At 42.6% G+C, this 25,152-nt stretch overlaps 1 protein-coding gene across 2 annotated transcripts; it reads right to left on the bottom strand.

The window, feature by feature from the left end:
• Window positions 1-4,189: 4,189 nt before the first annotated feature.
• ccdc18 (coiled-coil domain containing 18) lies at window positions 4,190-24,415 on the bottom strand. Of its 2 annotated transcripts, XM_058418991.1 has the most exons (27): window positions 24,327-24,415; window positions 23,799-23,943; window positions 23,243-23,444; window positions 23,015-23,170; window positions 22,291-22,400; window positions 22,079-22,207; window positions 21,894-21,990; window positions 21,691-21,812; window positions 21,313-21,604; window positions 20,571-20,658; window positions 20,165-20,382; window positions 19,939-20,049; window positions 18,529-18,660; window positions 18,296-18,430; window positions 18,142-18,219; window positions 17,423-17,539; window positions 17,105-17,272; window positions 15,547-15,689; window positions 14,105-14,268; window positions 13,813-14,026; window positions 11,968-12,067; window positions 10,310-10,426; window positions 10,138-10,206; window positions 9,704-9,844; window positions 8,314-8,451; window positions 7,773-7,952; window positions 4,190-5,039 (listed from the first exon to the last, which is right to left on the bottom strand). In XM_058418991.1, exons 2-27 carry the CDS (start codon window positions 23,897-23,899, stop codon window positions 4,521-4,523), a joined length of 4,041 nt encoding a protein of 1,346 aa, XP_058274974.1. In that variant the 5' UTR covers window positions 23,900-23,943; window positions 24,327-24,415; the 3' UTR covers window positions 4,190-4,520. The 2 variants fall into 2 exon arrangements, with proteins under 2 accessions (XP_058274974.1, XP_058274975.1); XM_058418992.1 differs by lacking the exon at window positions 24,327-24,415 and having other exon boundaries at window positions 23,243-23,440; window positions 23,799-23,936.
• Between the last annotated feature and the right edge of the window lie 737 nt (window positions 24,416-25,152).

Raw genomic sequence — 25,152 nt, 5'->3', positions numbered from 1 at the left:
GTTTATTTTCCTGTCAGTCCCAGTAAAAGAGGCGTGGCCTGTTTATTTCCCTGTCAGTCCAAGTAAAAGAGGCATGGCCTGTTTATATTCCTATGAGTCCAAGTAAAAGAGGCGTGGCCTGTTTATATTCCTGTCAGTCCAAGTAAAAGAGGTGTGGCTTCTGTCTCTATTCACATAAGTCTCAGTCAAGCAGGCGTGGCTTCTGTCTCTATTCCTGTCAGTCCCAGTATGGCCTCTATTTCCATTCCTATTAATCCAAGGAGGTGTGGCTTTTGTTTTTTCTCTTTTCAGTCCCAGTAAAGGGGGCGTGGCCTCTTTCTCTATTCCTATTAGTCCAAGTGAAGGAGGTGTGGCCTGACTTGAACAATGCTAGGGACAAATTTTGGTGTTTCTGCCCCTTTTCCTGATGTTTCATTTAATAAGGCATCTGTGTCTAAGAGAGGGAGGCGTGGCCTAGGTGCCAGCAAATCCTACTGAAGGGGCGTGGCCTTTGTAGTGTGTGTCTTTGTGCTGGAAAGTATATTACATTACAATTCACAACTAAGAGAAATAACAGCAATCTGACACCACAGTTAGTGTGAGGTACAGGACACGTGTGATGCAGAGCTGGATTCTAGGCTGCGGTTTTTCTCTTCAGCTCACTATAAACAGTTTCTATAAATGATAATGATCAGCGCAGCTCTGACCACAGGTCAGGACAAGAATGAGGCCCTGCAGCGTGAACCCGCGCAGATAAGAGCTTGAGCTTGCAGTTATATCAACCCATGCCCAGGTCTGAAAGGTGATAACGCCGCCAACAGGGGCTCCAGACGGGATGAGCAGATTAGATTCATAGCTTGTCTTTGGATTTGAATTGCAAAGCTGCGCTCTAGCGTTACAAAAAGACAACATTCAAATCTATTTTGCACCTAAACAGCTTGAGCTGGAAGGCATCAGAGTGTACCATCAAGGTCTGAGAGATAGCGTGCCAGCTTCAGAAACCCACATCCTCTCCAACAGGGCCATGAACGCAGCCACTAAACCAGCTGCCACGTGACAGCGTACCTGCTAACACCCGCGGGATGTGTTCATCAAGCATAATGTGTGCTTTGTGTTTAAATGCTTAGAATGTGTTTTAGCAAAACAGCCTAGGCGTGTCGGGATAGAAGCCGTCAGTTTATATTTAACGCCAGAATTGCTCCTCTGTTGTAACGTCCTGAAAGACAATGATTGCTTGAACTGAACTCTCAGCTGAAGAATCAGGAGAGTCTTTACACACATCCTCTCATCACACACGAACACACACACACACACACACACCGCAAGACAGAAGCAGAAGTCTGCAGCGTATCACGCTCACGAATGTGTAATAAATGTCACCATCACCAGCTCGAGATTGCCATGAGAACACTCCACTGTTATGCTGTCTGATTTCTGGAGTTTGTACATGCGTTATCTCGAGTGTAAATTATTTAATGTATTAAATAATTATGTAATTATTTAAAGCTCTTTAAAGTACACTTTTGGGTTCTGATGACCAAACATCAGGCTGTTTTAGCATCTCTGCTGAATAAAGCATACATATATCATGTTTATAACAGACCTATGAAGGTTATAACGCATTATAACTCATAGTTTAGGCATTACTATATGTGAATGAACATGTTATAATGCCATTATGTGGCCTGACACAGGCCTTTATACAGGCCAGAGCATTATGTAGGTTATATAACAGGTTATAACTGAATTATAATGCATGTGTTCCTTCGTTACACTCTTAGAGTGCAGGAAGTTCGACCTTTTTACAAACTTTTTAAATCTATCTGATAAAGTTCTCCAAATATCCAGGTTCAGATGAAAGTGTGTGTGGCCTAAAGCTACATTAAATAAATAAATAAATATGAATACTAATCACTCTGATCTCATTAGAACCAGGGAAACAGCAGATATCTGCCTCCATATGTCCATATTCAAATATATATATATACACACTATATTGCCAAAAGTATTCGCTCACCCATCCAAATAATCAGAATCAGGTGTTCCAATCACTTCCATGGCCACAGGTGTATAAAATCAAGCACCTAGGCATGCAGACTGTTTTTACAAACATTTGTGAAAGAATGGGTCGCTCTCAGGAGCTCAGTGAATTCCAGCGTGGAACTGTGATAGGATGCCACCTGTGCAACAAATCCAGTCGTGAAATTTCCTCGCTCCTAAATATTCCACAGTCAACTGTCAGCTGTATTATAAGAACGTGGAAGTGTTTGGGAACGACAGCAACTCAGCCACGAAGTGGTAGGCCACGTAAACTGACGGAGCGGGGTCAGCGGATGCTGAGGCACATAGTGCGAAGAGGTCGCCAACTTTCTGCAGAGTCAATCGCTACAGACCTCCAAACTTCATGTAGCCTTCAGATTAGCTCAAGAACAGTGCGCAGAGAGCTTCATGGAATGGGTTTCCATGGCCGAGCAGCTGCATCCAAGCCATACATCACCAAGTGCAATGCAAAGCGTCGGATGCAGTGGTGTAAAGCACGCCGCCACTGGACTCTAGAGCAGTGGAGACGCGTTCTCTGGAGTGACGAATCACGCTTCTCCATCTGGCAATCTGATGGACGAGTCTGGGTTTGGCGGTTGCCAGGAGAACGGTACTTGTCTGACTGCATTGTGCCAAGTGTAAAGTTTGGTGGAGGGGGGGATTATGGTGTGGGGTTGTTTTTCAGGAGCTGGGCTTGGCCCCTTAGTTCCAGTGAAAGGAACTCTGAATGCTTCAGCATACCAAGACATTTTGGACAATTCCATGCTCCCAACTTTGTGGGAACAGTTTGGAGCTGGCCCCTTCCTCTTCCAACATGACTGTGCACCAGTGACCAAAGCAAGGTCCATAAAGTCATGGAGGACAGAGTCTGGTGTGGATGAACTTGACTGGCCTGCACAGAGTCCTGACCTCAACCCGATAGAACACCTTTGGGATGAATTAGAGCGGAGACTGAGAGCCAGGCCTTCTCGTCCAACATCAGTGTGTGACCTCACAAATGCGCTTCTGGAAGAATGGTCAAAAATTCCCATAAACACACTCCTAAACCTTGTGGACAGCCTTCCCAGAAGAGTTGAAGCTGTTATAGCTGCAAAGGGTGGACCGACGTCATATTGAACCCTATGGATTAGGAATGGGATGTCACTTAAGTTCATATGCGAGTCAAAGCAGGTGAATGAATACTTTTGGCAATATAGTGTGTATATATATATATATATATATATATATATATATATATATATATATATATATATATATATATATATATATATATATATATATCAAATTCATTTATATGTAAAATTATTTAAATATTAATATAAAAATATATATTTAATTTTATTCCACTTTTTAAGTCAGACAGTTGAAAAGCAGTGACAAATAAAATTTACATTTGAATTAATAGGGAAGGAATTAAAGGTCTAGAAAATCTGATATTTTCTGGTCTGAGGTAAAATGAAAATAAATAAAAAATAATAAAAAAGGAAATAAAATAAAACAAAACAAAATAAAATAAATCTTTAATTAAATAAAACTCAAAAATGCCCAAGCTCAGAATGCCACCTTGCCCTGATGAATAATATAAAGTTCTGAGGTGAACAGCATTCTTTTATTTTATTTATTTCTGTAATAATGTTTGTGATAATAAATTCCCACATGCTAGAGTTTTGCTTCTGATGCGGTCGCCTCTCATCGCAGTGAGTTTACCGAGAGCTCATCGAGGCCATTGTTTATAATCTGTTCTGAGGAAAATGATGAGCTTCCGTGGAGACTGGGCGTGATGTCATGCACTGAAGCTAGCGTGAAAATGATCTGATCTGTACAGCGAGAGCAGACTGATTCAGAAACTTGGATTTTGAGATGTTTTGTTAAGCGAAGATGACTCTGGAGTGGAATTTGTGAGCTTTAAGCATTGGGAGTGAATATTACACACTCGTTTGAGGCCCTGAGAGAAGCGTCATCTGTCTATTCAAGTCTTTTGCTAGCTTGTTACCTCCGTTACTCGCTCTATAAACCCTCTGGAACATGATATGTTAAGAAAATAATCAATCAACAGTCACGTGATGCCTCTGAGGTTTACTGATACGATCTTCAGCACTTCCTGTGGTCTAACACTGAACAAAATAAATAGCGGAGGAAGTAAATGAACTCGAATAAAAAAGCAACCAGAAATGATAAAATAGATTTATTTATTGAGGGTGTATAAAAAGGAGCATTTAAAAAAAGTCAGTAAAACACCGACTTTAATATAAAAAAAACTCAAACTTCAAGTGATCAGGATTGTTTTTAATGCATGAAGAAGTCCAGTGAGAGGAAACCAGGGCATCAGATAGACAGGAAACACAACCAGATTTCTGCAGAAGACTAAACTCTTTGCTCGTTCCCTTTAAAGCGCTTCTTTAAAAGCAAAACTAAAGCAGGTCCTTTGACCTTCTAAGGAAACCACCAGACTCTGCGTAATCCCGGCCGTCTGATTATAAAGCCACTGAGAAACGTCTGCATTAAGAGATCTCTTCTTTCCTGTTCAGGCTCACATTCGAGTGTGTATTCGCCTGGATGAGTGAGTCAGAATGCTTCTCCTGCAGGGCCAGAGTCTGATTAACAAACCTCAGCATGCCAGACAGAGAGTCCATCTCCAGTTCCTCTGGTTCCTCGTCATCCAGCATGTAGGTGAGTGGGTTGAAGGTCATGTCCGAGCCGGAGGAGAGCTCGGTGTGGTTCGGGCCCTGCTGGCTGCTGCGTGGGGAACTGGGAGGCTTCAGCTCCGCCTTCACGCTGGCCTTCAGGCTCTCCGAGAGCTCCAGTGAATCATCTGAGGAGGCTTCCGGCCAGGAGGTGGAGGAGATTCTGGAGCGTGCGAGGGGGTCGTTGAGGGAAGGCGGGAGGCTAGGCAGTGGGGCTTTGAGAGGAGGAGAGAGGGGATGGAAAGTGCTAGAATCGTGATGGCTGAGCGTGGAGCTGAGTGTGGAGGCTCTCTCAAGGCTGGAGATCTTCGCTTGGAGACGTGCGATCTCCGATTCCTGGAACGGAGAAGAAGAGGGTTTTGTGATTAGACAACGTTCTATACATATTAAAGGCAAAAATTATGAATCAGGTGTGCTCTTTCATACATTTCACACAATAAACAATTTATTTCCATAAACAAATAAACAGTCATGGATTTAATTAGGGAAATGGATTTAATTAATTAGTGAAGGAGGAAGTCCTAGACATGGTGGTGCTACCTTCCATCTACTGACCTAGAATCTTCTCCACTCTCTAACACACCCACATCATCTCATGCGTCGAGCTTCACCACAAAGAAACGGAGTGTTCATGTTCTTAAAAACAATTAATAATAATAACTAAATAAAAAAAGTAAATGCAGTAAGGGTGGCAGTCGCTCACGGACCGAGGGAGTGTGTGGTACATGACAATGTGGCACTTTCGACTGAGGGGGCGTGGCCTCATCATAGGTGTGGCACCAACACAAAGTAATAAATAAACGTCTGAGGAACATTTATTAATTTATAAACTTCAGTTTGCTGCTTTGAACAAAATATAATTCACCTGAAAGTAACATAAGAAATGACAGAAAATTTGAGACTTGTTAACGTTAAAAACAAATCCTGACAAGCTACTCGATTTAAAGATCTTGCAGAGGTAATTAAAATGACTTTTAAGGATTTGCGAGACACAAATCAGGAAACAGCAACTTGTTCATCAGCCCATTAATTAGAGCAGGAAAAACAACAAAGCACACAAGTTCCTGAAGCATCAGGGTGGGGAACCTGCTGGAGTCCATCATCAACTGTCAACTAGAGGTTTCTTATTGGTGGACTGGAGCCAGCCGTGAGATTTAAGAGCTTAATGAGGGAAAAAAAAACCTCAATAATAGGTGGAATTCCAACAGGGAAAGTCATGAAAGTGTCCTCAAGCCTCGTCTACCATTTCTGCTCAACGAGACAATGTCTGAGAAACTCCCCACTCCTGAATGTGGCATAAACCCCAAACGAATCTACAGCGGACACTGACCAAATCAGAGTCACAGCTGTGCTAAAAACAAACATCTGCTGAGCGGTTTCTGGTGATGGATGGGGTGTAAGAAGAAATGTGCTGAGGAAATGCACCAAGACTTCTGCAAAATTCCGCTGAGTAATGGGTGCAATCATTATCTTTTTCACTTCTGAATAACTGGCAACCCACAGAGCTTCTGTTGTGGTCAGAGAAGCTGCATCATGAATGGCTCCTCCAGGAGCTGCAACAGAGAACACCTAGTAGACTAAAACCCTGGTAGACCTTCTGTTGTGGTCAGAAAATCTGCACCATGACCAGTTCTTGCAGAAGCAAACACCCAGTGGATGAAAACCCTGGTGGAGCTTCTGTTGTGGTCAGAGAAGCTGCACCATGACCAGTTCCTGCAGGAGCTGCAGCAGAAACACCTAATAGACAAAAACCCTGGTGGAGATATTGATATGGGAATGTTCAGGATGGACATGAATGGAGGGCAGACTTTCTCCACGGCAACCCTCAGGAAAAGGAAAATTGAAAAATGAACTTTCTAGAACTTGAGCCAAAGCTCTCAGCCCAACATGGCAGGGTGATGTTCTACACCCACATGTGTTCAGTCATGGTGGAAAAAACTAAGCACAAAGCTTCATTTGTGTGTTTGAACTTGCTCTTTGAAGACTCCTCACATGACCAAAACATCTTGAAATGCTTTCCAGCGTTCTCGTTGGCGTTTCTGTGTCCGAGTCGAACAACGATTCGTTTAATGAGGCTCCGACATGGCACAACCCTGAGCCGGCGAGTAGAACAGGCTCTGAGGGTGTAACCTTGAGAAGGCTTGAACAAAGGAGCCTGATTGCCTGGAAATATTTGCAAAAAAAAAAAAAAAAAAAAAAAAAGAGAAAATATTTGTTAACGCCTTGTGGACACACCCTGGAGTGACAGGTAAACAGAGCTCCCCTGTGTGGCGCGTCAATATTTGAAGGAAAAACAAAATGTCTGAAGGAGAAAGGGGGCGTGGCCAGGCGATCACCTGATACTCCTGAGGTTTAGAAGAGACTGGAGAACATTGGGCAGGTCCCAAACTGCTATTATTAGCACACACACACACACACACACACACACACACACACACACACAGAGTGTACATTTTCAGTGATCTGGACTGTATGTGTGTGTTTGCTCTGATCTAAAACGCCGCAGCACATAAGGAACAAGGAAAAGAATCAACAACGATCTGCTCTTACTATTATTACAAGTTTCCTGTTTCTGATACTCATGCACAGGGTTTAACAACAAAAAAGCTTGAGATTCTCCTCAGGAAGTCTGCAGAGCTGATTAAGCCTCTTCAGCCTCGACTGATCCGTAACGACGTGGAAGACTAAAAAACCCTCGTGTTAGAACAGGAACGAAAAATAAAAAGCCTCTGCTTATGAACTCTGGCTCTTTTACAAAATGGCCACCGTTTCAAAACATTTGACCCAGTCTTCAGAATGAGAAGCTACAAATGATAACTGAAGATATTTAGCTTCACTTTATATTGTTAGCTTCACTTGTACATTGTGTGTGTGTGTTAATCTATGGCCAGAATATGACTACAGACGCTCCAGATCAAACATGACAAACATACCAAGCATAATGTGTACGGTAATTTTAAAATGGCTGCCGTTCTACAACCAGCAAGATTAAACGTAAAACATCTGGGGGCTTTTGTTTTTCATACAAAGATGTCTAACGGTGTGGTTTCACACATCTTGACCTCTGACCTTGATGAGCAGTGTTTCGTCGGAGTGCTGCAGGAGCTGCTGTGTGGACCGGAGCCGCGCTCGGAGCTCAGCAGCGTCGGCTCTAGCTTCGTCCAGCTGCTCCTGAGAGCTACGGAGGCTGACGGAGATCTGCTCAGACACCTTCAGGAGCTGACCGCGCGTCTGCTGCAGAGCCGACACCTTCAGGGTTTTGCAAAATAAATTAACAAATCAACAGATAGGCGTGACACACATTTGGATGTGCTGTTAGAGGAAAATAATCCTATGGTGACTGATTCTCTACTGCAGCATGAAATGGAGTGTGTTTCTTCCTCACATACAGACTTATTTAGCATGTTTAGGCACAAGATGGAGGTAAAGGATGTCTGGAAGCTGATGGAGAAGAGTCTGATTATTCACATTAGTCACATAGCTCCAGTGCAGAATGAAACACATCCCCAAACCCATCCCCAAACCCATCCATTCATTTCGGTTTCCCTTAGAGAACTAGGTTGCGTGTGTTACTGCAGCTGTGTGTGTGTGTGTGTGTGTGTGTGTGTACCTCTCTGTTGTGCTCTTCTCGTTGCTGTTCCAGCTCACGCTGTAGTTCAGTGACCGTGGCCTGCAGCTGAGCCTCACCCTGCAGCCGCAGAGCCTCCACCACACGAAACTGCTCCTGCAGCTGCTGCAAGTCAGTCTCCTACACACACACATGCACGCGCACACACATGTACGCACATACACATTCTAGATCACTAATGCACTGCCCATAAAGCAAGACAGCCATTTAACTTTAATGCATAACAAAACAAGAGAACTTCCTTGAGACAAAAAAGGAAGCAGAAAGGGAGAGTGTGAAGAAAGAACAAATTAAAGAAAGAAAGAAGCAAAACCCAAAGTAGAAAGAAAGTGAGAAGAGAAAGTGTAAAAAGAGCGAAACGAAAGAATAAAGAAAGGCAAATCACGAGAAAGGGTAGAGAAGTACAGAGAGTGTAAGCAGAGAGAGAGAGAGAAGTAAAAATGTAGAGAGTAAAGAAAGGATGACGGAGATGTATAGAGAGAGAGAGAGAGAGAGAGAGAGAAGTAAAAATGTAGAGAGTAAATAAAGGATGACGGAGATGTACAGAGAGAGAGAAGTAAAAATGTAGAGAGTAAATAAAGGATGACGGAGATGTATAGAGAGAGAGAGAGAGAGAGAGAGAGAGAAGTAAAAATGTAGAGAGTAAATAAAGGATGACGGAGATGTACAGAGAGAGAGAAGTAAAAATGTAGAGAGTAAATAAAGGATGACGGAGATGTACAGAGAGAGAGAAGTAAAAATGTAGAGAGTAAATAAAGGATGACGGAGATGTACAGAGAGAGAGAAGTAAAAATGTAGAGAGTAAATAAAGGATGACGGAGATGTATAGAGAGAGAGAGAGAGAGAGAGAGAGAGAAGTAAAAATGTAGAGAGTAAATAAAGGATGACGGAGATGTACAGAGAGAGAGAGAGAGAGCGCGATAAAGACAGACTGCGTGTATAATGTGTAAGGAAGTTTCTCAGATCCTCCTCATCTTGTCTGCAGTAGAGGAACCAAACCTGATTTCAGTTCCTGTACCACAGTTCTAGGAACAGTTCTAGTTCATGAGGGTGAGAACTCATGGCTTTACGACTGTGTGGGTCAGATTTAACGTTTGTGCTCTGTACACTTACACACAGTTACTCATTAACCCTGGCCAAAGGTCTAGAGGGACACAGGTGTTATGATGTCATGGTGTAATGGCTAATCGTAGACTATAACTGCTGAATCTTTCTGAATACTAATAAAAATAAAAAACATTTGTGCTACATTTACACTTCTGCACAAGAACTCCAGAATAAATTTTCCTCCCCCGCTTTCTGTTCATCGCCATGTTTTTGATCAGGAAATTGTATCATGAAACTCATCAATTGATCTCTACAATACAGTTACCTTGCGTCTCTGCTGCTGTGCGACGTCGTCCAGCTGGCCGGTCAGAGCGTCACAGCGAGAGTGAGCTTCCTGCAGATCCTGCGCGCTCTTCTGGAGCTGCTCGCGACACACACGCAGCTGCTGACCAAGCTCCACTGCACTCTGATACACACACACACACACACACACACACACAGGAGTTAGAGGTGTCATCGAGTTGTACAGATAATAAATCCCAATAATAAGATGTTATGGTGTTGAAGTGGAGACTCCTTCCATAAACACCAAATATTCATCTCCTTACATTAAATCTCACCATAAGAAATGACTCCCTGTCCCTGTGAACGAGTTGTTACTATGGAAACGGTACTGAGCTGCTGTTATAAGGAATTAAATCAACACCTCCTCTTCTAACCGATCGGTATAAAGAATTTTTTAAGGATTCTGTTTTTCACCTTTTCCAGATCCTCCTTCCCCTGGAGCTGGGATTTGACCAAATCCAGCCTCTCAGTCAAAAACCCCACCTATGCACAAAGCCACAGAGTCAGAGATGCACCCTCTGTCCTCAGATAACTGGGTCATGTGGGGTTTTTAAACATCATTTACAGAGTGCAAGGAGCTCTGTACCTGTTTATCTCTCTCTCGAAGCTTTCTCTCAGTCTTCTCCAGCACCTCCTGCAGATGCTCCACCTTCCTCTCCATCTCTAGCTTATGATCCTTGATGACCACGTCCAGTTGTCCAAGCTGCGCACACAGAAATGTCTTTTCACTGACATTTTATCCATGCATACACAACATAAAAGTACTGATAAGGAATAACGACCTCCAAATTACTTCTGTTAGCGTCATCTACTGGATGTTAAGCAAAGAAAAAATTCATTTTAATATGAATCCTTTAAATGTCTTGCTCCGCCTCTCAACGTCTAACATTAATGCATCTTTAACCCATTATTTTTCTTTATTTGTTTATTACAGCTGTCCTATAAAATTTTAACCGATTTTTAGAGCCCCCTCTGGTCAAAACGTGTTACTGCAAGCACATGAAAAACAAAAAAAATAATGTGGGCAATAATTTATCCAACACATTAAGATGCATATCAGTGTCTAAAATAAATTCATGTCACAAGTCAATGGTTGCCTAGCAACGAGCCAATAAACCTTGAAAATGTGAAGACATTCTAACATTTTAATGCCAGCATTGAGCCATCTGTTTTGTAAATACACACATCAGGCATAACATTATGACCGGGTGCCAGGTGCCGTGAATAAGACTGATGATCTCCTCATCATGGCACCTGTTAGTGGGTGGGATATATTAGGCAGCAAGTCAACATTTTGTCCTCAAAGTTAATGTTAGAAGCAGGAAAAATGGACAAGTGTAAGGATTTGAGTGTTTCACCAAAAGGGCCAAATTGTGATGGCTAGACCACTGGATCAGAGCATCTCCAAAACTGCAGCTCTTGTGGGATGTTCCTGGTCTGCAGTGGTCAGTATCTATCAAAAGTGGTCCTGCCATCCATGTGGACGTTACCTTGACACGTACCTCCTACCTAAGCATTGCTCCAGACCATCTACACCCTTTCATGGAAACTCTAGTCCCTGATGGCTGTGGCCTCGTTCAGCAGAATAATGCGCCATGCCACAAAGCAGGAATGGTTCAGGAATGGTTTGATGACCACAACAACCAGTTTGAGGTGTTGATTTGGCCTCCAAATTCCACAGATTTCAATCCAATCCAGCATCTGTGGGATGTCCTGGACAAACAAGTCCCATCCATGGAGGCCCCACCTCACAACTTGGAGGACTTAAAGGATCTGCTGCTAACATCTTGGTGTCAGATACTACAGCACACCTTCAGGGATTTAGTGGAGGTCATGCCTCTACGGGTCAGGGCTGTTTTGGCAGCAAAAGGAAGGGGACCGACAATATTAGGCAGGTGGTCATAATGTTATGGCTGATCGGTGTATTTATGCAGTATTTTTTACGGTATTTGTGCAAATTGCATGTGGCAGTGTCTTAATCTGTAAAATCCGATCCAATGCCTTTAATCTAAGATCTAAGTAAGATTACCTGATCATCAGTTAGCATGTAAACCCAGTGAGACTTTATATTTTTGACTTTAAGTAGTTTTCTAAACTGCCTAAGTAATAATTTGAGCAAAAATGTTACATACCGCAGCTTTAATGAGAAGGGAGAGCCACTGTAAAGGCGTAAAATAGTATTCATGTGAATTTAATTTGTGATGTCTGCTCCTGTCTGTGTGTGTGTGTGTTTGTGTGTGTTACCAGCTCTGCTCTCTGCTGCAGTTCCCCCTGTCTCTCCTTCAGTGCAGTGTCCATGTCCAACACCTCATGATTCCTCTCCTCCAGCTCGCGCTGGCTCTCCCTGTCTCAACACACACACACACACACACACACACTTAAGCAGAAATCCATCGTGTACTTGCAGGACACAGCAGTTTCTTTATTCTCATTTACACCGTCTACTTAACCTTCACATCTCTAAGCATCCGTGCATTATCACGCTTCATACCTTTCCTGCTTTTTTTCTGTACATCATTTAAAATGTCTGAAATAAACAAACACCAGAGATCTTGTGCATTATGATGTTCTGCACTGTTTTCACCGCACAGAAATAGATAGAGGTGTGGCTGATGCTCCATGTACACACAATGTGTAAAAAATGGTGATGTTAAACTCACTGTGTGTGTAAGAAGCAGATATATAATATTTATTAATTAATTTATTTATTTTTGAATGATTTATGCAAAAGAAAAAAATATATACAATTTAGAGTAAATATCTAAAACAGCTTTATAGTACTGATGAGTTTAAAATGTATTTGAGTCACATAATTGTGTGGCATATTTATTTATTTATTTATTTATTTATTTAACACAGGATCAATGATAGCTGAATCATTTCTGTCAGAACGACACATGGTGTAATGATATATTAAATAAAATTCTTCAAGGATGCAGGCTCAAAGCTGACAAAAAGACTAGAAGCTTTATGGATGAGATCAGAAACGGAATTTTCACCGCTAATCCTTGTTTCTCTGAGCCATGAGTGGAAAAGATAACAAACAGGACACATTTTTTCCTATAAAGCTGCCATAAGCTGGCATTTTGACCTCAAGTGAATGACGGGATTGTGTTTTCGTGGGACATGAGATCAGTTTGTATCTGTACATGTTATAATAATCATGTACTGTGTATTTAAAGTGTATTACAGGTATGAAGGAAGACTTTAGCCTCTATTTTGAAGGCTACAAAAACACCTCCTGCAAGTCTACTAAGGAAACCTGCTGTGCTTGGTGTGGTCTGTGGGTGGATGCTTTAACGGGTTCTTTAAAGTCTTGGATATGTAAAAAGATCGACTCCAGTCTCAGAAGCACCCCCTCGTGACGAATCTGCAGCTTGTTAAAACACAAGTGAGTGTATTACCAGGGTCCATGAGATGGTTCACATCTCAAAAAATAAATAAATAAATAAAAAAGAAAGGTTGAGGTTTCACAGTGAATGTTTCTTATATATCCTATATAAGCTGAACAAAGATTTTACGAGAAAATTCCAGAAATTCAGGTCATAAAAGCCAACTTCTGTCACGCTTCATTGCCTTTTCTTAAAGGTAAGGGTTCTTTAAAACTTTATCAAACTTTATAAACTGTACTTTAAGGTTGAAAATCTCATCTGTGAATTTTGCTTTCAGTAAACGGTCCTGCTTTAGTCTTAACGATGCTGCAGGAAAGCGTTACTGTGTCATAACAATACCAGAGCCAGATTACATCAGATTACAGTATGCAAATGCAGGTTTGGTAACACAGATTTATCAAAAATAAATAAATAAATAAAATAATAAGAGCTGGGTATGTAAGGATGAGGACAGAAAGTGTTGGTGCTTAGGTATGTTTGCATGTTTCAAATATATATAGAAAAATATTTGCATAGAACACATCGTGTAAAATAAATCACAGACTTCTTATTAAAAGGACAGTGATGGACATTGATGCTTGACCCGAGTCGGAGCTGAAGCGCTAGAAGACACGGCCACACCTACACGCTCTCTCAGATCACATCAGCTGGTGTTCTCCTCGACCGATAGCGTATCGACAGAGGGGAGGAGCCTCACCTGAGCTCTGCGGTGAGATGGTGGATCATGGCCTGCTGCTGGTCGGCGGTGAGCTGAGTCCTCTGCAGGACGTCCCTCAGCTCCTCCAGGTGGCCAAGTGTGTCGGCTAGCTCGCCTTGCACCGTGTTTAACTGCTCCTCTAGGAGCTGAGCCCGCTGTAGAGAATTCCACCTGTCCATCTCACTCCGGTGGAGCTTCTCCTCCAGGTCCAGCACTGGGCAACACACAACAATCAGATTACACGGCTCTGTGGTGTAAAAAACTGACTACATCACTGAGATTATTAAGGTACCCATTTCACTCTTCTTATCCAGCATGCCCCTGGTCTCCTGCAGCGTCTCCTCCATCTGGCTCAGCTGTGAGGCTTTAGCGCTGCTGTCCCTCCTCAGCTGCAGCAGCTCCTTCTCCATGTCTGTGAGCTCCACTCTGCAGGCGTTCATCTCAGAGCTCAGCTGCCTGTAAACAAAAAACACACAGATTTAATAGGTGACGAACGTTCCTTATCAAACCTCTTCATAACAAGAATCTTCAGCAACCTGACTGAACAAAAGTCTTCGAGAGATCTATCGTTAGCGAGCAGAAAGAACTTCAGGAGAAGAAGGAAGGAAGGGCTGGATATTTATACAGACATACGGAGCTGTGGAGACAACATGAGCGAGTCTCGCCTCAGTCATGAGACTCTGGGACACTCTGAGGACGGCACAAACACCGCCGGAGGCTGTACGACGGCCTGGAATTTAAATACTGGGTACACAGAGATGTTTTGTGGGTTCCTTGAGAACATCATGGTCGTCACATCACAAGGAAGATGTTTGTGAAAGACATCATAAAACTTCTCTGCTTAGTAAAAGAAATTAAATGAATGTGTTTGCATGTGGTGTAAATATATTTCCAAATAATACAAATAAAAAAGATAAAGAAAATGCTGTCTTGTTTTTGCCAATGTTTAACTGTTCATATTTACAATTATAAACTAATAAATAAATACATTATATTGCCAAAAGTTTTGGGACACCCCTCCAGATCATTGAGTTCAGGTGTTGTTTTTCAGGGGTTGGGCTCGGCCCCTTAGTTCCAGTGAAAAGAACTCTTAATGCTTCAGCTTCATATCAAGACATTTTGGACAATTTCATGCTCTTTGTGGGAACAGTTTGGGGATGACCTCAACCCCATAGAACACCTTTGGGATGAATTAGAGTGGAGACTGTGATCCAGACCTTCTCATCCAACATCAGTGCCTGACCACACAAATGCTCTTCTAGAGGAACGGTTAAAAATTCCCATAAACACACTCCTAAATCTTATGGAAAGCCTTCCCAGAAGAGTTGAAGCTGTTATAGCTGCAAAGGGCGGGACAACTCCATATTACATTCATGGGCATGTAAAGGCAGACGTCCCAAAACTTTTGGCAATATTTTTTATCTTAATGGTGACTTGTTGTTTTTGCCAATGTTTGAATTATAAACTAATAAATAACTAAATGCAGTAATCAGGTGACGGTATATTATGGAATTGTAAGTCTTTTTTTTAATCTCCAAGTTTATAAACATCAGGGTGCACATACTTCTGGCCATATAGTGTATATCTATGGAGTGACACCCAGCACATCATATAAGAGTGACATGAGTTCCAGTTACGTAAACTGGTGTGATACAGTTGAGGTCCATTAAACAGAACCAATGGAGCAAGACCTTCAAGATAACCTGGATGAGTGAAAAGGAGTAAACTACACACGTTATGGAAGCAGATAGTTCAGCAGCCTGCTTCTCCTTCTTCTGCACCTCCTGCCTGACCTCCTCCACCTCCACCTGCTTCCTCCTGAGCTGGTTTAATGAGGTGCTGCGCTCTCTCTCCAGCTCCTGCTCCAGTTGAGAAACCTGGAGAACAGAAACTCTGTCAGAGTATTGTATTTCAGTGTAGTGTTACAGTATGGTGGAAATATCATGGTGGGCATTTTAAAGAAACCCCATATGAGTTTAATTAAGGCTTAAGCGAGCACCATCTTAGATCCGTGGGTCACATTCTGACCTACAAAGTTTACTTCTCTCAGAAAATTCATTTGTAATCCTTCGACACACTGCAGTTGTGTACTCGGTCTAGAAGGAAGTCCCAGAGGAACAAGCATTTCTTTTAAGTTATTTAGTAAACATCTCACAATGTATTCATTGTTGTCTTTTTAGATGTTGTTCAGTAGCGCAGTGTTCCTTCGACTTCTGATAAAAATGCTGTTCTGTGTTAAAATAGAACTAGAATGGTGTATTTCAGGTCATGCATCTTGAGGAACAACAACGGTATGGCTAACGTAGCAAATGACAGACATGATCTTGCAGGGTTTTTACATCAAAAACACTGGTTAATATATATACACCGATCAGGCATAACATTATGACCGGGTGTCCGGTGAAGTGAATTAGCCTCATCATGGCACCTGTTAGTGGGTGGGATATATTAGACAGCAAGTCAACATTTTGTCTTCAAAGTTGATGTTATAAGCAGGAAAAATGGACAAGCGTAAGGATTTGAGCGAATTTGACCAAAAGGGCCAAATTGTGATGGCAGATAGACCACTGGATCAGAGCATCTCCAAGACTGCAGCTCTTGTGGGGTGTTCCCGGTCTGCAGCGGTCAGTATCTATTAAAAGTGGTCCAAGAAAGGAACAGTGGTCAACCGGAGACAGGCTCATGGACGGTCAAGGCTCATTGAAGGAGGTGGGGAGTGAAGGCTGGCCCATGTGATCCGATCCAACAGACGAGCTACTGTTGCTCAAACTGCTGAAGAAGTTAATGCTGGTTCTGATAGAAAGGGGTAAGAATACACAGTGCAGGACGGGTCAGGGCTGTTTGGGCAAATATCATAATGTTATGGCTGATGGGTGTAAAAGCCACATTGACACAGACAGTGGATTTAAAGTGAAACCATCATGAAATGCGTGTGATAAACAGCCCAAAGCTGTGAGTGAACTAGAACAATGCCTTCAATAGAACCATGTGAACTACACAAACTACAGTTACCAACACAGCCAACAGGCTACACAGGAAAACATGCAGAAATAGGATAACAAACCCCACAGGAAAACCCCAGAGCACTAACAAACGATTTCTTTAACAGAAAAGGCCAGAGACCGGAAATTAGGTTATGGTACCAGACAGAGCTGAAGAATATAGAGCTTGTTATCTTGGTATGAAAGGCTGCTCTGGGCACATGACGGAGCCACACTGTAGGTAAATTACATTGGTTTTGTGATTATAGTGTCATTTTCTGCTCACGCTATTCTGAGACGGAGATACGTACCTGGCTGTGCAGTTGACTCTGGCTGTCCTCGAGCTGTGCGATGCGGCTGGTGCTCTCCTGCAACATGGTGTGCTGTCTCTGTATGGAGCGCTGGAGCTGCAGGTTCTCCTCACTGGAGCTCTCACAGGCCAGCGCTCTGCTCCTCAGTGCCTCCTGTAGAACTGACAACTAACACACACACACACACACACACACACACATTATAAACACACAGTAGAAGCACACACAGCATGAGATTATCCATTTTAGGGATTTTATGTCTTATTATCCCATATTACACATGAAGCTACATTATGGTGTAACATTAAGAGGGCAGACCTCTGAGTTCTTCAGCTCCAGCTGCTTTTCGTACTGTTGCTTGACCTTCTCGATCTGCCGCAGGCCATCGCTCAGCTCCTCCTTACAGCACGACAGCTCGGACTCCATCGACTTCATCTGCATGCAGCAGACAAACGTTTAGTTTTTATTTCTTTATGTCTGAATTCTGAAGCTGACTTCCTTGCAGACTGTCCAATCACAGTTTTAAACACACACAGACCAGGCATAACATTATGACCACCTGCCTAATATAGTGTTGGGCCCCCTTTTTGCTGCCAAAAAAGCCCTGACCCGTCGAGGCATGGACTCTACTAGATCCCTGAAGGTGTGCTGTGGTATCTGGCACTAAGATGTTAGTAGCAGATCCTTTAAGTCCTGTAAGTTGGCCTCCATGGGCTCCACCTCGCAAGTTACAGGATTTAGATAGATACTGACCACTGCAGACCAGGAACACCCCACAAGAGCTGCAGTTTTGGAGATGCTCTGATCCAGTGGTCTAGCCATCACAATTCGGCCCTTTTGGTCAAACTCGCTCAAATCCTTACACTTGTCCATTTTTCCTGCTTCTAACATCAACTTTGAGGATAAAATGTTCAGCCTAATATATCCCACCCACTAACAGGTGCCATGATGAGGAGATCATCAGTCTTATTCACTTCACCTCCCAGTGGTCAGAATGTTATGCCTGATCGTTGTACAACACACACACACACACTCACCTTAGAAGCAGTCTCTAAAGCTTGCTCTTCAAACGTGCGTGCTGCTTCTTCCCTAAGCTTCTCCTTCATCTCCATTTCCTGTAAATAATCCATTTATTTATCATTTGTTTATGATTTGTTGTTACCTGAATGCTGATGGTTTCAGGAAGCTGACCTGTTCAAGCAGTTCCACAGACTCCTGCAGTAAACCGGCCTGATGTTCTACTTCCTGTTTCTCGGACTGGAGATCAGACATGGTCTGCTTTAACTCTGATACTTCAGCCTGACTCTGAGCCAGAGACAACTGCAACTACACACACAAATATTCATCATGTTCATCAAAAAAAAAACAAAAAAAACAAAACACTATAATCTCTTCTACACACACACACAAACTTACACACTTACCACCTCCATCCGGTCCTCCAGTTCCCTGCATCTGTGGGTTTCGGACATTTTGGAGGTCTCCAGAGCCTGCTGATATTCTCTCTGTCTTTTCTTTAGGAGCGATTGATAATGATGGATGCTGCTGTCCTTTTCCTTCAGAGAATGACAAACACATTATATATGTGTGTGTGTGTGTGTGTGTGTGTGTGTATGTATATATATGTATATATATATATATATATATATATATATATACACATACATACACACACACAGACAGATACAGCTAAAACTTTTGGGACACCCCTCCAAATCATTGAGTTCAGGGAGTTGTTTTTCAGGGTTTGGGCTCAGCCCCTTAGTTCCAGTGAAAGGAACTCTTAATGCTTCAGCTGCATACCAAGACATTTTGTACTTTGGGATGAATTAGAGTGGAGACTGCGAGCAAGGACGTCTGCTTTTACCTACACATGAATGTAATATAGAGTTGTCCCGCCCTTTGCAGCTATAACAGCTTCAACTGTTCAACTGTTGCCACTGTTGGGCCCTTGAGCAAGGCCCTTAACCCTCTCTGCTCCAGGGGCACCGTATCATGGCTGACCCTGCGCTCTGACCCCAACCTCCAAGGATGGGATATGCGAAGAAAGAATTTCACTGTGCTGTAATGTATATGTGACAAATAAAGGCTGTTTCGTTTTTCGTTTCGTTAACTCTTCTGGGAAGGCTTTCCACAAGGTTTAGAAGTGTGTTTATGGGAATTTTTGACCGTTCCTCTAGAAGCGCATTTGTGAGGTCAGGCACTGATGTTGGACGAGAAGGTCTGGCTCACAGTCTCCGCTCTAATTCATCCCAAAGGTGTTCTATGGGGTTGAGGTCAGGACTCTGTGCAGGACAGTCAAGTTCCTCCACACCAAACTCACTCATCCATGTCTTTATGGACATTGCTTTGGTCACTGGTGTGCAGTCATGTTGGAACAGGAAGGGGTCATCCCCAAACTGTTCCCACAAAGAGCATGAAATTGTCCTAAATGTCTTGGTATGAAGCTGAAGCATTAAGAGTTCCTTTCATTGGAACTAAGGGGCCGAGCCCAACCCCTGAAAAACAATTAAATGATTTGGAGGGGTGTCCCAAAACTTTTGGCAATATAGTGTAATTTTTTTTTTTTTTTTTTTTTTTTTTTTTTTTTAAATATATTTGTTATTTAGTGTTTTTATTATTTTCTGCAGACTATTTGCATTTTTAATTTTCGACGCTCCTGATATTGTTACAAAAAATAAATGATACTAGTATTTATCTTAAACACTACTTCGTTTCTGTTAATGCCATTTAAAATGTCTTTATATCCTTTTACAAAACTTTTTGTTTGCTTGACAGCAAAAACATTAAAAACTACATCATGATAATATGATAAGTGTGTGTGTGTGTGTTACCATTATCTCCTGTTCCAGCTGGCTGGTTTTAATAGCAGCCTGTGAGTAGGCAGCACTTTTCTCCTGCAGCTGTTTCTCCACCAGGGCTAGACGCGAGCTCTTCCTCCTCAGCTGCACAGAAACAGATCAGGACACAGATCACACGTCATTTCAGTATCGATATTTAACACACTGATGCATAGAGTTCGGATATTAGGCAGGCAGACAGCAGGAGGATGTTTTTCACCTCTTTCTCCATCGTGGTGGCCTGAGCGGCTTTATCCAGCAGCTGGTTGTGAAGCTGTTGGTAGTGAGATGCTCTCTGTGTGATGGAGGTCTGGAGGGATGAGATCTCCTCCTGGGCTTGGCTCAGTCTCTCCTGCAGGTTCTGTGCGGCGCTCGCCTGCCTCGTCTTCTCCTTCTCCATGCTCTGCAGCGCCGCCAGCAGCTTCTGATACCGCTCACCTTCAGCACATAAAACGAGACCACAGGGATGAGTGGGCGTGGCATAACATACAAACAAGCTCATTTGATAGACAGTCTTCTGTTTAAGACTTCTATCTTGCTACAGCACCCAGAAATCCTCAGATAATCACTAGAGTATGGTATATTTGGAAATTGCCTGAACCTATAACACATATTTTCAGACTCACCTGGCCTGTGGTGGAGATTCTCAGTGACTGAGGTCAAAGTCAGCGAGGGTAAAAGACACGGATTCACACACAATGATCCGTCACGATTCTGAAAACAGCCGGTTATAGGAAAAGCAACAATAAGCCTTTAAACATAAGACCAGGTGTGGCCTCTGTGTCAGAATTCGTGAGTGAAGGAGGCGTGGTCTCTGTGACAGCCCCAGTGAAGGTGGTGAGACATCAGAGTCGCTCTCCTTGAAGAGGATGTGGCCTCTGTCCGTCTCATTAATAGAGGCAGAGCTTCGTCATCCTTCGAAGGAGGCATGAGCTATTTTAGTCTCTACGCAGGAAGCATGGCCTTTTAGTCTTTCTCAATGATGGCCTGTGTGTTAGTCTCAACGAAAGGGCGTGGCCATGTGTTTGTCTCAACGAAAGGGCGTGGCCATGTGTTTATCACAATGAAGGGACATGATCTGTGTGTAAGTCTCAGTGAAGGGGCGTGGCCTGTGCATTAGACTCTGTGAATTGGTGTGGCCTGTGTCTTAGTCTCAGTAAAGGGGTGTGGTCTGTGTGTTAATCTCAGAGAAAGGGCTTAGCCAGTGTGTTAGTCTCAATGAAGGGGCGTGGCCTGTGTGTTACACTCAGCGAAAGGGTATGGCCGGTGTGTTAGATAAGATATTATTATTATATACTTTCAAACAAGTGTACTAGACTACTTAAGGCCAGACTTCATGTATAATCGTATACACTTACACCTACACACCTCTCTGAGATGCAACATGTCCAGAACCTTCTCCAGACTGGTCAGCTCTGCCCTGGCCTGCTCCATATCCCCATGAGTCTGAGTCAGCCTCTGCTCCTGACAGGCCGTGAGGAGTCGCAGGTCCTCCCTCTCCCTCCTGAGTCTTTCCACCTCCTCCAGCTGTGTCTCCTTCTGCTTCAGCTCCCTCTGCAGTCGATCCAGCTGCTCCGACGCTTGCTGGACTCGGGCCTGCAGCTCCTGACGGTCAGCGGAGAGAGCCTCGGTATGGACTCGCGCCTCCTTCAGCTCCTTGCTGAGAAAGAATAGTGCTTCTAAAGCATTTCTAAATAAAGTTTAGAACCGTCATTTACATCCATACTCACAGGAGATGTTACGTACCTCAGGCTGTGGCTCGTCCTTTCCCTCTCTCTCTCCAGGTCTGTACATCTTTTCTCCAGCTCCTCTCTTTCTCGGTCACACTCGATTAAACTCGCCTTCAATTTGCCCTCATTCTCCATCACCTGCACCCAGGAGAGAGATCGGAGATGGGGAAAAACGCAATATTTTGGAGGTAATATCTTAGTTTGAGGATTGTTCTCTACCTTCTTTAATTTTTCAGCAACATCTTCTTTGTAGTCTCTGAAAGCCAGTGTGAGTTTCTCTGCATTTCGCAGTGCTTGGTTCCTTTGCTGCTCCGTCCTTTAAAAGAAAAAACAAAAAAACCCTGTCATTCTTATTTTAATGTAAATTTACGACACATGTAGACATTCATCCTCTCATCCCTCACCTCTTCCACTGCCGAGTTTTCTCATACAGCTCCGATTTCATAGCATTCACCTCTTCACGGTGTTTCTCCACCACCCTGTTACACTGCAGCGCAGTCTGCTCGCTCGCAGCACGCTTCAGGTCCGCTTCCCTACAACACACATTTAAACAGTTACACACAACCGGTCATTTATTCCACCCATTCTGAAATTTGAGGAAGAGCAGTAGAGTTACTGTAAAGCTTTGGCTTGAGCTTCCAGCTGTGCCTCCAGGTCCAGGATTCGCTCTTTCATGAAGGACACACTGGAGGTCTTTGCACCTATGGTGGAACCTAGAACACGCATCTGTGGGACAAAAATCAGGTAGATCCATGTTTAAACATGTACAATGACAGTATACACAGATCAGGCATAACATTATGACGGGGTGCCAGGTGAAGTGAATAAGACTGATGATCTCATCATGGCACCTGTTAGTGGGTGGGATATATTAGGCAGCAAGTCAACATTTTGACTTGCTGGGCGGCCACGGCTCACTGATGAACGTGGGGAGAGAAGGCTGGCCCGTGTGATCCGATCCAACAGACGAGCTACTGTTGCTCAAACTGCTGAAGAGGTTAATGCTGGCTCTGATAGAAAGGTGTCAGAATACACAGTGCAGGACGGGTCAGGGCTGTGTTTGCAGCAAAATGGGGACTGACACAATATTAGGTCATAATGTTATGCCTGTTTGGTGTATTAAAGAAAACATTTCAAGAGCATTGTCTAACTTGGACTGAATATTCTTATCCTTATTATTGGGATATAAAATGCCTCAACCTTGATGTTTCAAAGATTTTTAAATTTTTAATTTTTAAAGGGAGAAAATAGCATTAAAACATTTTGGAGATTTTTTCAGCTAAAATTTATAGCTTGTGATGCATCATGTGCGTCATGTTCGTCCAGTGTGTAGAAAGTACCTTAGTCTTGGAGCTGGCAATCTCCAGCTGTGCCGCCTCCAGGTCGCTGATCAGCTGCCTGTTCTCCAGCACCAAAGACGAGTTCTCCTCCCTCACAGAGCTGAGCTTCCTCCTGAGCTGAGCCGCCTCGTTCTCCATGTCTCTGTCTGATCGGGGCTGCAGAAAAACACACATTTTAAAGTGTAACATCTAAAAACACACACACACAGACACCAAACTCAGACTCACTCGATTGTCAGTGCTGTGATCAGATCTTGCACAAGTTTTCTGCTCTGCTGGCTTCGGAGTGCTGGATCTCGCCACTCCTCCTGGGTATGATGATGCTTTCACAGCACCAGGCTCGTGAAGATCGTCGTAGGTGATGTGATCTGGGAAAGCGTCCAATTCGGTACCGGTTTTAATACTGTCGGTGCTGTCATTTTCTGACTGGCTAAAAAAAAATAAAATAAAAATGATTCAGAACGGCTGTGCTGAACACATTCTGGAACCTTGGGTCCAGCATTTGTGTCCATGTCTACACCGGATTTCTCACCAATATGATGCAATGAACATGCACTGCATCCCCCCCTCCCTTTCTCTCTCCCCCTCCAGCTCTCTCTCTCTCTCTCTCTCTCCCCCTTTCTCCCCCTCCCTCTCTCTTGTTTTCTAAACAAGCTGAATGTAATTATGGACCTAATTAAAAGCAAAAACGTGCCCGGTGTCTAGAAGATGAATATGATTCACTACAGAAAGTGACTCCTTGTGAATCAGTGAACCTGACTCCTCGTGAATCACTTCTTCTTACCTCAACTGTTCTCCTAGAGCCTGTAGGTTCCTCTCGGTTCTTCTCAGCTGATTCCTCAAAGACAGCACATCTTCTACCAGCTCTCGGTCTGAGTTATGCATCAGGACCTCTCATAGCCGAGTGATGAGCAGAAGAATCCAGTTCACTTCAGTTTACATGACAAACGAAAAAAATCGGATTATTTAATCCAGCTACTGTTTCTGCGCTTTTCTAAATTACTTCTGTAACAATAAAACAACACAGTACGCGTGGACAATAGAATATTTTTCGCTGAATTGAATTAAGTTTTAAATAAAAGGATAAATAACCTCAATCATATTTACATTTATATTTCGAACTCAAATCCTACGTCACGAGACATGTAAACAATCAACAGGTTGTCAGTTGCTAGCTAGTTAGCTAAGTTCCATTTTCACTTTTTTCTGCTTTCCTGCTACTAAAACTACTTCTATAAACACTTCACGCAGCATCTACTCACTAAATTAATAAACATTTCCCAGATTACCAAACTGAAATAAAACCTTTTACCGATAATGTGGCTTTAACCGGCCATGTTATCCGAGCTTCCCTTGGTAGCAGCATCCAAACAAGACGCCACTCACTGTCGCCGCCTCTGATTGGCTGATGGAAAACGACTGAATGCGGATTGGTCGATAAAAAAAACGCGCGAACGTTGGCGCGTCGTTATAAATGTCACCACAGAAACGTGAATGCCTAGCAAACCGTCCAATCACAAGCGTGTCGGTGAATAAAAGAGGTATGACTTAGCCAATCAGAGTAGTGTAGGCGGGACTTGACTGCTGAGGGAAGACGACAGTAATAATAATAAAAAAAGCCAATAATACCGTAAATAAAAATAGAAATATAGTAAAATAAATATTAAAAAAATAAATTTAATAAACTGCCATTTCAATAAATAGATAATATATATATATATATATATATATATATTTTTTTTTTAATTAATAAACAATAAAGTATGTAATATAAATGTTTATGAATATATTTTTTTTTACTATTTAAACGTTACAGAATTTTCCATTTAAAGCTCTAGGTAAATTATATTTTTATATTTATATAGTTAAAATATTTAATTTATCTTTTATTTCATTTCAAGAATTTTTTTTAAATAATTACAACTTAATTTATTACAATTGAGACAATAATAAAAATCCAAGATCATACAAACTCATAGGAATTAAATAAATGTTTCAAGGACATTTCTGTGGCTTGTTCCATCTTTTTTTCTTTTTATAAATCATCCAAGAAAGTGACTTAACATTACAGGGGGAAGAGGTGAAGAAGGTACAGGAGTTTAAGTTCTTGGGGTCAACAGTCCAGAGTAATGGAGAGA

The sequence above is a fragment of the Hemibagrus wyckioides genome, linkage group LG20 (assembly GCF_019097595.1).
Source record: "Hemibagrus wyckioides isolate EC202008001 linkage group LG20, SWU_Hwy_1.0, whole genome shotgun sequence".
Taxonomy (NCBI): domain Eukaryota; kingdom Metazoa; phylum Chordata; class Actinopteri; order Siluriformes; family Bagridae; genus Hemibagrus; species Hemibagrus wyckioides.
Note: the sequence above shows the minus strand (reverse complement) of the source record. Positions and strands in the feature narration are given on the sequence as shown.

What these genes read in the sequence shown, in the direction of transcription:
- ccdc18 (XM_058418991.1), bottom strand. Translation starts at nt 23,899, where the DNA reads ATGCATAACTCAGACCGAGAGCTGGTAGAAGATGTGCTGTCTTTGAGG. An exon ending in TTGCTGAAAAATTAAAGAAG is followed by an intron (nt 21,813 to 21,893) that starts GTAGAGAACAAT and finishes TCCTGGGTGCAG; the next exon opens with GTGATGGAGAATGAGGGCAA. An exon ending in GGAAGGAGGATCTGGAAAAG is followed by an intron (nt 9,845 to 10,137) that starts GTGAAAAACAGA and finishes TGTGTGTATCAG; the next exon opens with AGTGCAGTGGAGCTTGGTCA.